At 43.4% G+C, this 10359-nt stretch overlaps 1 protein-coding gene across 5 annotated transcripts in view; it reads right to left on the bottom strand.

Moving 5' to 3' along the window:
- Positions 1-1115: 1115 nt before the first annotated feature.
- The window catches only part of LOC121854762 (carbohydrate sulfotransferase 11-like), a 34797-nt gene continuing 25553 nt past the window's right edge, over positions 1116-10359 (bottom strand). For all 5 annotated transcript variants that reach the window (XM_042349516.1, XM_042349514.1, XM_042349518.1 and 2 more), the window contains 6 exons: positions 9322-9431; positions 8506-8583; positions 7864-8033; positions 6788-6870; positions 2514-2717; positions 1116-2099 (listed from right to left, as the gene is read on the bottom strand). In XM_042349516.1, the coding sequence (XP_042205450.1) occupies positions 1733-2099; positions 2514-2717; positions 6788-6870; positions 7864-8033; positions 8506-8583; positions 9322-9431 (1012 nt within the window). In that variant the 3' untranslated portion in view covers positions 1116-1732. The remainder of the gene's footprint in view (positions 2100-2513; positions 2718-6787; positions 6871-7863; positions 8034-8505; positions 8584-9321; positions 9432-10359) is intronic.

The raw sequence follows: 10359 nt of genomic DNA, 5'->3' as shown, positions 1-10359 counted from the left end.
CTGGTCCCTTAATTCCAGCGTCTACTCTAAATGATGGTCCATAAATAACCTCAATAACAACCCTCCGCAATAGCCACGACGTCAATAACAACCACAACTACAACAATACCAACCAACCATAACAAGTCTCTTGCAGTCACAACTATAAAAACATCAACCACAATCATAACCCTTGCAATCACGGAGACTTCAACCACTATAACCATAACAACAACAATTACAACAGTATCAATCACAACCACAACAATCAAAAGCCTTGCAATCACAGCAACTTTAACTACAATAACCAAATTACCAAAATGCTAATCAACCACAACCACTGGAATCATGGCGACGTCAGCCACAGTAATAACAACCACAGCTACAACAATAATAACAATCACAATCCTATCTATTACAACAACTACAACCAACCCTCATTACATCATACTTGTCTCTCCGAACACGCCGAGAGAGAGAGAGAGAGAGAGAGAGAGAGAGAGAGAGAGAGAGAGAGAGAGAGAGAGAGAGAGAGAGAGAGAGAGAGAGCAATCAATGGTCATGACTTCCACACTCGGACCAGAAGATACACACACACACACACACACACAGGGTAAGGACGTGTGTAGTCGGCGCTGCCCGTGAACGCTGCCGTGGCCTCTTGACCATGGAGATAGCTGCCCGTCTGGTCTGTCGGGCTCTCCCCTTCCCCATGAACAGCCCACAAGTGATATACAAAAGTGACAATTTCAACTCGAAAGAAAGAAACAAATGTTAGTGACAACTGTGCTTGACCTGACCCTCACACCCAGCCCGCGGTACACCAACACTAGATGACAACCCAAGAAACACTCCAAACTACACCAGGGGAGAAGTGAGGAACAAGAACCCTGTGTGAGCTGGAGGACCTACCCGGACCACGTGGTACATCTGCAGCTGTAGTGAGGTAGCGGCTTAACAGCCAGGCTTGGCGCCGACATCAGGTCACAAGAATGTCTACAGACCAGCTCCCACAGTACCATATCTACAGTAAATCTATATGTTGACTCTATCTGTGTTATGTATCTGTATTGAAAGCTTTTGTCAATCAAGTGACCCACTCCCCGATTCCACCATATGTAACTTATCATCTCTGTTCATTGTATATTTTCAGCCTTCGGGCTGCCATGTTATCTTAATAAACCGTTAATTATTACACACACACACACACACACACACTTAATCATCAACACTAAAATAACAATATCCAGTAATTACTATGAGATATTACAGAATATAATACTGCTGCCTGGAGAAGATACAAACAAACTTACAGATTTTAGTTGAGATCGCATTATTGTATTATTATTTTTATTACAAGAGCACCATTGTCCTCAGTTGTTGGGTCACACGAGGTCACATTCACACAGCGATCTTCATGTACATCTGTTAGGCAGGTCGTAGAGATTTGTTTTTTAAGATACCTTTATAATACTTATCAAGGTGAATCACAGCACAGATTAATCACAACTCCAGTGTTTTGAAAAAAAAAAAAAAACAAACAAACAAAATACGCTAACTATCCTGTTTGAATTACTTTTTTATCTTATTCAAGACCAAGTGAGAAGTAGAGCTTAACTCCGTCCCTCCTTCTTTCCCTTACAAGCAAGTAACTTAGCCCCTTCAACGCTCAGTGAACGCCGTAGACTGCTGAATGTTGACGGTTCCACGCCGGGGTTATCGCCTGCAGGAGGAGGAGGGTGAGGAACTGAGATCAGACGAACTCGTAGTCAAAAGCCACAAAGTCTGCGAGATATTTGTTGAAGAAGTTCATTTTCTCATTGTGACTCAGCTGATTGAAGTACTTAGGATCGTAGCGACGTGCATGGAACGGACGGTCAGACGCGGGGAAACCGTCCACCATGTCCGTAGCACCGAGCCAATCAAGGACATAATCGGCGTCAACTTTAATTGTCTCGTACTTGCCGATAAAGTCGTATTGCACGGCACACGGGTTACAAATCTCGTGCATTGATAACCAGTGTTCATTTCGCTGTTCGAAGGTGCCATGCCCTGGCTCTGAGATGAAGCGGATGAACTCAGAGAAGGTAACGTTGTCCCCGTGGCTGTCTTTCGTCCCTCTGGTGATGTGAGTGAGAGGAGAGGGAGAGGTAGAGTTAGTCAGGAGTGAGGAGGTTATGTCCGAAGGGGGGAATGGGGAGGGTGGGGTGGGGGTGGTAGGGAGACGGAGAGGGAAAGAGAGAGAGAAAGAGTAGGGTTACAAATGAGAGAGGGAGGAAGGGAGGGAGGAGGGGAGGTAACAAAGAGGGCGCTTTCTATCTTTTCAATTCTTATCTATCTTTCTACCTAATCCTTATCACATTAACAGTCTCCTGTATCCTAAATTATCCTTCCCACTTTCCTGTTTTTTCTTCGCTATCCCATTATCACCCACCCATTTCTCCCTCCCTCATCTACACTTCTTCCCAATCCTTTCTTTCCCTTCTTTCTAATCCACCTTTATCACTCTTTATCGCTAATTCTACCTCACTTACCTGTATTTCTTCTCGATCTTTTCTCCAATCTCCTTGTGGAAGTTGTAGGAGCTTTGTCTGTCGACGTTTTCCAGCTTGTCCTTGTAGGCAGACAGAACCCTGTCAAACGGATGTCGTACAAAAAGGAACTTCTTGTATGTGTTTAGTTTCTCCATACTCTCTTTAGTGGCACTGAGAAGAGGTACTCTGGTGTGGACTGTGTACCTGTAGGTGGAGAAGGAAGAGGTAAGTACATAGATAGTGGTGGGTTGAGTGTGTGTGTGTGTGTGCTGTCTGACTCTTGCTCGGGCGGCCTTCTGCAACCGTCGAGTCATCCCATAATGCAGTCGAAACAATCAAAATAATCAGATTAAGAAAGAACTTAATATTGCTACCTGGAATGTCAGAACCTTATTGGACAGAGGGGAGATAGAAAAACCAAGGAGAAAAACTGCCCTGGTCGCTAATGAACTCAAGAGATATAACATAGATATTGCTGCTCTTAGCGAAACCCGACTGAGTGGGGAGGACTCTCTGACGGAAGTGGGGGAGGGCTACACCTTTTTCTGGAGGGGGCTCCCAGAAGACACGCGCCGTGACTATGGGGTGGGTTTCTCTGTCAAACCATCGCTCCTTTGCAGCATACCTGAGACGCCTGCTGGAATAAACGAAAGGCTCATGACATGGCGCATCCCTCTGGTCAAAGGTCGCTTTGTTACCATCTTCAGCGCTTATGCACCCACTTCTATAGTATATTGGAAACTGCTCTTGCGGATGTACCACCAACTGACAAAATTCTTCTTTTAGGGGATTTCAATGCTAGAGTTGGCTCAAACTATGAAACATGGGACAAAGTTCTGGGCAAGCATGGAGTAGGGAAGATGAACAACAACGGACTCCGACTCCTTACACTGTGCTCAGAATACAATCTTACGATCACTAACACCTAGTTCCAGATGAAAACCAAATACAAGACCTAATGGAAACATCCTCGATCAAACCACTGGCACCTCCTTAACTATGTTATTAGTCGCCAAGATGACCTAAAGGAGGTGCAAATCACAAAAGCCATGAGGGGTGCAGACTGTGGCACGGACCAAAGGCTAATAAGATCCAGAATTCGAATGATAATTCGACCCCAACACCTGAGGCAAGGCCCCAGTCGTAAACTTAACATCAAAACCCTCAGTAATCCTGAAACCTCTAACTCATTAAAAAACAAGATCACCGAAAAACTCCCAGCCCATGAAATTATGGAACCTGGCACTGTGGAAGATGGCTGGAAAGAGTTGAAGACTGCAATGAGTGAAGCTGCAATGGAAACACTTGGCTTTTCTAAAACGCGACATCAGGACTGGTTTGATGAGAACTCACCTACCATCCATGATCTTCTCAAAACCCAAAAATTATCCCACGATGCAGTGCTATCAAATCCTCAATCACAAACACTGAGGGACCGGTGAACCAACATCAGGTCAGAAACACAAAGACTTACGCAGCATGGAAAATGACTGGTGGGTAAAAAAAGCACAAGAAATTCAAGCCTTTGCTGATGTCAGTAACACACACGGCTTCTATGAGGCAGTTAAGTCCATTTATGGCCCACAAAGATGAAATGTCACACCAGTAAGATCTTTAGATGGCACCACACTCTACAAAAGCAATCAAATGATTGCAGTAAGATGGGCTGAGCACTTTAGCACACTTCTAAATCAAAATAATCCAATAACACCTACAGCACTGGATAACATCCCACCCATGCCGACCCTGCACCTTCTGGATGAAGCTCCACTTCTACAAAAAGTGGAAATTGCAATACGAGGGCTGAGCAACAACAAGAGCGCTGGACCTGACGGCATTCCTGCTGAAATCTACAAACATGGAGGTCCCCATCTGACTGAGCGCCTCCATAGCCTCTTACTCACCATATGGGCCACAGAGACCATCCTCCAAGATTGGAAAGATGCAAATATCATAACAATCTATAAGAATAAAGGTGACAAATCAATCAGTGGTAACAGCAGGAGCATCTCCCTCCTTGTAGTTACTGGCAAGATCCTGTCAAAAGTCATGTCATCAAGACTTCCCCAACACCTAACAGAGAACACTCATCCTGAATCCCAATGTGGATTCAGGAAAGATCGCAGTACAATAGACATGGTCTTCGCAGCTAGGCAAATTCAAGAAAAGAGTCGAGAGCAAAATGTAGACCTTTACACCGCCTTCATTGACCTCTGCAAAGCTTTCGACACAGTAAACAAAGAACTGTTGTGGACTATGTTGGAGAGGGTCGGTGTACCACCAAGATTTTTAAACATCCTCCGCCAGATGCTTGATGGAATGCAAGCCCGGGTACGTGTGGGTGGTGTGCAGTCAGAACCATTTAGTGTCCAAATGGGCGTAAAACAGGGCTGTGTGCTGGCACCTGTGTTGTTGAACATCTTTTTACTAACTGTAACACAGTTCTCACACAATGCCCTTGGGCCTGATGCAGGTGTGAGCATACGGTACCGTCTTGACGGAAGCCTTTTTAATATTAGACGTCTGGAAGCCTACACAAGGACCTTAACAACTCAGGTCATAGAACTACAGTATGCAGATGACTGTACAATAATGTCACATAACAGAGAATCTATGCAACGTGCACTGGACTTGATCTCAGGTATTTACAGCTCGCTTGGTTTGCAAATTAACACCCAGAAGACTGAGATTTTTGTCCATCCCAATGTTCCACCAATAGAAGCATCACAATTCTATAATGGAGATTCTATCAAAATAGTAAACCAGTTTAAGTACCTTGGTAGCACTCTCACACTCACCTGCTCACTGGATATGGAAATTCAAACCAGAATCAATTTAGCCTCAGCTGCATTTGGACGTTTGAGAACAAGAGTCTTTCTCAACAATGACCTCAAATATGGAACGAAGACTGCAGTTTATCTTGCGGTCTGTATATCTACATTATTATATGCTTCAGAAACCTGGACGCCCTACAAACTCCATATCCAAATGCTGGAAAACTTCCACACTAGACGCCTTGAGCGTATCTTTGGAATATCCTGGGAAGATAGAGTGACTTGTGAAGAACTATATCGTCACTCAAACACGACCAGCAATGAAACCATGCTAGCCAAGACACTTGCGCTGGCTTGGACATGTTATCAGGATGCCAGACCACCGGCTTCCAAGACGAATATTATATAGCAAGCTCTCACATGGAAACCGCTCGGCGGGAGGACAGAAAAAGAGATATAAGGACCACTCTAAAACTCTACTCAAGTGCTGTAATATACAACCAAATTCACTGGAGCAACTAGCCTCAGACCGTTCCTTATGGCGCTCAACATGCCATAGAGGAGCGGAAACACTTGAGACCTCACTGAACCAAAAGAGAGCTACTAATCGAGCCCAACGACATCAGAGGGCTCAAGGCATAATTCCTCTCAATGAACAACATCCCTGTCACCTATACAACAAGATCTGCACCTCCAGGATTGGCCTCCATAGTCATCTACGGTGGCATCAGAGGAATAACACATAACTCATCAAACATCTCATCTGGAGCAACGTCGTCATTGACTGGGATGAACTGCCATAAGCAAGTGTGTGTACAGTATTTCAAAAGGGTGTACTGTACTGTACATTGATGGAAGAAAACCTGAATATGGTGCTCTCTGTACGTAAGCACACACACACACACACACACACACACACACACACACGGACACACAGACACACACAAACACATATACACACACACACACACACACACACAATCCAGCTACAACAACGCTCTCTCCACCCTGGAAATACCATCCCTCAGTGACCTCCACCACCAAGCACTGCAAGGTTTGGCAGTGGTCTACTGCACCACCCTCGCCACCTCCTGCCACCGGCAGTCCCCCACCCACCTCGCGCAAAATTCAGCCCATAAGAGCCCACACTGATAAGATATAAGAACAGCACCATCACATCTATTGTTAAAATAACAAACATCTCCTGATTTATGTACTGTACAGCCCTGTAGATGTACTGAACGTATATTATTATGTCTAAATCACATGTAAGTTTGTAAATTTTCAGCAACTGGCTGCAACTCTATTAATAAACCGTTTATTATTATTATTATTATTATTATTATTATTATTATTATCATTATTATTATTATTATTATTATTATTATTATTATTATTATTATTATTATTATTATTATTATTATTACTACACACACACACACACACACACACAGGTAATATAGATGGAGGAACACATATAGGTAAAGAAAATCCATTTACCTGCCAATTAAAGCCAGGTCCTGGTCAGGTGGAACTATACCTGTTGTTTTCATCCACACTCTTTTCCAGCTGGTACAGGCAACCTGTAGAGAAAGATGGAGGTGGTGAGGGAGGGAGGGAGGGGGGAGGAAGGGGAAGAAGAAAGGGAGATAGGAAAGAGGACTAGAGAGGGAGAGAAGTAAGGAGAGAAAGAGAGAAAAGCGAGAAGTGAAAGGAAGTGATGGAAAGAAAGAGGGAGAAAGAGGGAAGGAGAGGGGAAGGGAGGGGAGAAGAGAGGAAGGGAGGTAAGGAAGGAGGGCGAGAGAAAGGGAGGGTAGGGAGAGGAAAGGAATAGGTGAGGGAGGGAGGTAACGAGGGAGAGGAAAATAAGGAAGTGAGGGTATGGGGAAGGGAGGGATGGAGTAAGAGAATGATGGAGGAAGAGAGGGAGAGTGGTAGGGAGGGCAGGGATGAACAAGGGAGAAGAGAAGAAAGAGAAAGGGAGGAAAAGAAGGAAGTAGAAGGAATTATTGGAGAAGTAGAAGAGTGAGGGAATGTGGAATGGATACAGAGTTAGCGGGGAGGGAGACAAGGGAGGAAGGAAGTAGGAAGGCAAGGAAGGAGGCAAGGAAGGAGGCAAGGAAGGAGGGAAAGAAGGAGGGAATAGATAAACAAAAGTAGGATAATGTATAAGAATAACAACCTAGGCCGATTTTTTTTCATTAAATAATTTTCGTCTTTCCTCCTAAAACTGATTTATTCCATAACAACACAACAAAATATACAAGAGATGTGTGTGTGTGTGTGTGTGTGTGTGTGTGTGTGTGTGTGTGTGTGTGTGTGTGTGTGTGTGTGTGTGTGTGTGTGTGTGTGTGTGTGTGTGTGTATGTGTGTGTGTGTGTGTGTGTGTGTGTGTGTGTGTGTGTGTGTGTGTGTGTGTGTACGTTCACTTGTGTACGTTTGTGTACATTCATTTGTTTGCTTAGCATATATGTGAATCGTATCAACGTTTATCGGTATTAGAGAGAGAGAGAGAGAGAGAGAGAGAGAGAGAGAGAGAGAGAGAGAGAGAGAGACCCACACCATATTTCTCTCACCTTCGGAATAAAACAATAAATAGCCTTTCTCTTGTCATCGAAGTGCATATGAGATAACATGAAGCTGCTAATAGGGAGGGAGATATTCAGCGTCCTACAAGCATCGTTCACGTGTTTGGTAAGGGCTTTGCTCCTCTCCTTGGGTCCAGGTGTGGTCACTGATACTGTATCTGGAAAATAAATGGATCGGTGTAAGGAGAGATGAGTCTGCTATTCTCCCTCTCTCTCTCTCTGCTTGTCTGGTTTGAGGATGATGGTTTAACCCTTTAATGATGATGGTTTAACCCTTTAATGATGATGGTTTAACCCTTTAATGATGATGGTTTAACCCTATAAGGATGATGTTTTAACCCTTTAAGGATGATGGCTTAACTCTTTGAGGATAATTGTTTAACCCTTTAAGGATGATGGTTTAACCCATTAAGGATGATGGTTTAACTCTTTAATGATGATGGTTTAACCGTTTAAGGATGATGGTTTAACTCTTTAATGATCATGTTTTAACCCTTTAAGGATGATGTTTTAACCCTTTAAGGATGATGGTTTAACTCTGTAAGGATGATGGTTTAACTCTCCCCCACTCCGCCCTCTCACCCTCACCTCTTAACCACTCCCCACACCACTTCTTCCCTGTTACTTTACCGTTTTTAAAGTCACCGGGCAGCGCGTACGCTTGTAGGAACTTCAGCTGGTCTGCCGTGAAGCTTATTGCAGAGATACCTAGGGAGAAAGAGTGCAAATATGAGAGAGAGAGAGAGAGAGAGAGAGAGAGAGAGAGAGAGAGAGAGAGAGAGAGAGAGAGAGAGAGAGAGAGAGAGAGAGACTGTTATATTACAAAATTTCATATTCAAGATTGTAGTTTATTAAAATAGGATTAAATATATAATGATCATCTATTATTATTATTATTATTATTATTATTATTATTATTATTATTATTATTATTATTATTATTAAGGTAATTGAGATTATGAATTAAGAGATAAATTTTATTCTATTTATGTTAATTTTGAGAATTTAAGTCGTCGTTGTTTTCTTGTTCATTTCCGATTGATTCTCTCTTTCACCACCACACACTCCCCCCTCTGTATCACCACCACACACCCCACCACCACCACACACCCCCTCTGTATCACCACCACGCATCACCACCACACACTCTGATCACCACCACACACTCCCCTCTGTCACCACCACACCACCACCCCCCTCTGTATCACCACCACCACACCCTCTGTATCACCACCACACACTCTGTATCACCACCACCACACCCCTCTGTATCACTCCCCCTCTGTACCACACATCACCACCACCACACTCTGTATCACTCTGTATCACCACCACACACTCTGTATCACCACCACACACACCTCTGTATCACCACCACACACACGTACTCTGTATCACACACACACCCCCTCTGTATCACCACCACGCACCCCCCCTCTCACTCACCTGTTGGGTTGTCAGGGTAGAGTATGGAGTACCCCAGGAGCATCATCACCGCCACCACCAATACCATCAGCATCTGCCTCCCTCCTCGACCCACCGGCATACTGAGCGCACTGTCGGAACATACACGATTTCTGTTATACCGTCTATGTAGTTATTTATACGTATACAGTATTATACATCATACAATGTTTGTTTTTTGTTAAATAATAATAAATTTTGTTATAGTAGGTTTATCTTCCCTCGTTGTTTCATAAAATAGTTAAAATATTATAATCTTAGTTGATTTATAAACTATTTCACCAGGATTAAAGCCGGTGGATAATGTGGATCATGGATTATAAAAAAATATATAGATAAATCCACAACTTATCCATGCCAAGACACGCAATAAACTATTAATTATGACAGAAGCCCCGGCACCCACTGCTCGTGCATAAGACGCTCTACAGGTCCCGGTGGTAATATGTATGAGTCGCTCGTTATCGCTGGTAATATACAAAATAATTTCATCATCATACTGTATATAGCATAACTTTATTTCCACCTGCAGGAAATAGTTTCGTCGAACATTTATCAGTCGAGTGATTTATTCGACGTATTTGTGGAGAACTGCAGTCGAGTTGTCACTGGCCATTCTAAAAAGCTTCGGATAATAAGAAGATTCGGATAACGAGAAGCTTCGGATAATAAGAAGATTCGGATAATAATAAGTTTCGGATAATAAGAAGCCTCGGATCAAGTGTTCTGGGCTCTCAGTCATACAACTCAGCGGCTGCTCTTGTCTGTCCAACACAATCTGTTGTATATAACTGTACTGTATCTATTTAAATAATAACATACAAAAGACTCAAGTGAAGTTCAGGCGCCATCACCGCTCAAGTAAATATTCCGTACAGTGTCAGGCAGCATGTACGGGGTGGGAGGCAGACCTGGCTTTTGAATACTGTACTGTACTGTACTGTACTGCACCTGCTGAGTAAGGTTTTGATATGTAAATGAACAGGTGTTCATGTTCATTTGCATAGTTATGTATTCCCG

The sequence above is a fragment of the Homarus americanus genome, unplaced genomic scaffold (genome assembly GCF_018991925.1).
Source record: "Homarus americanus isolate GMGI-L3 unplaced genomic scaffold, GMGI_Hamer_2.0 scaffold53233, whole genome shotgun sequence".
Taxonomy (NCBI): Eukaryota; Metazoa; Arthropoda; class Malacostraca; order Decapoda; family Nephropidae; genus Homarus; species Homarus americanus.
Note: the sequence above shows the minus strand (reverse complement) of the source record. Positions and strands in the feature narration are given on the sequence as shown.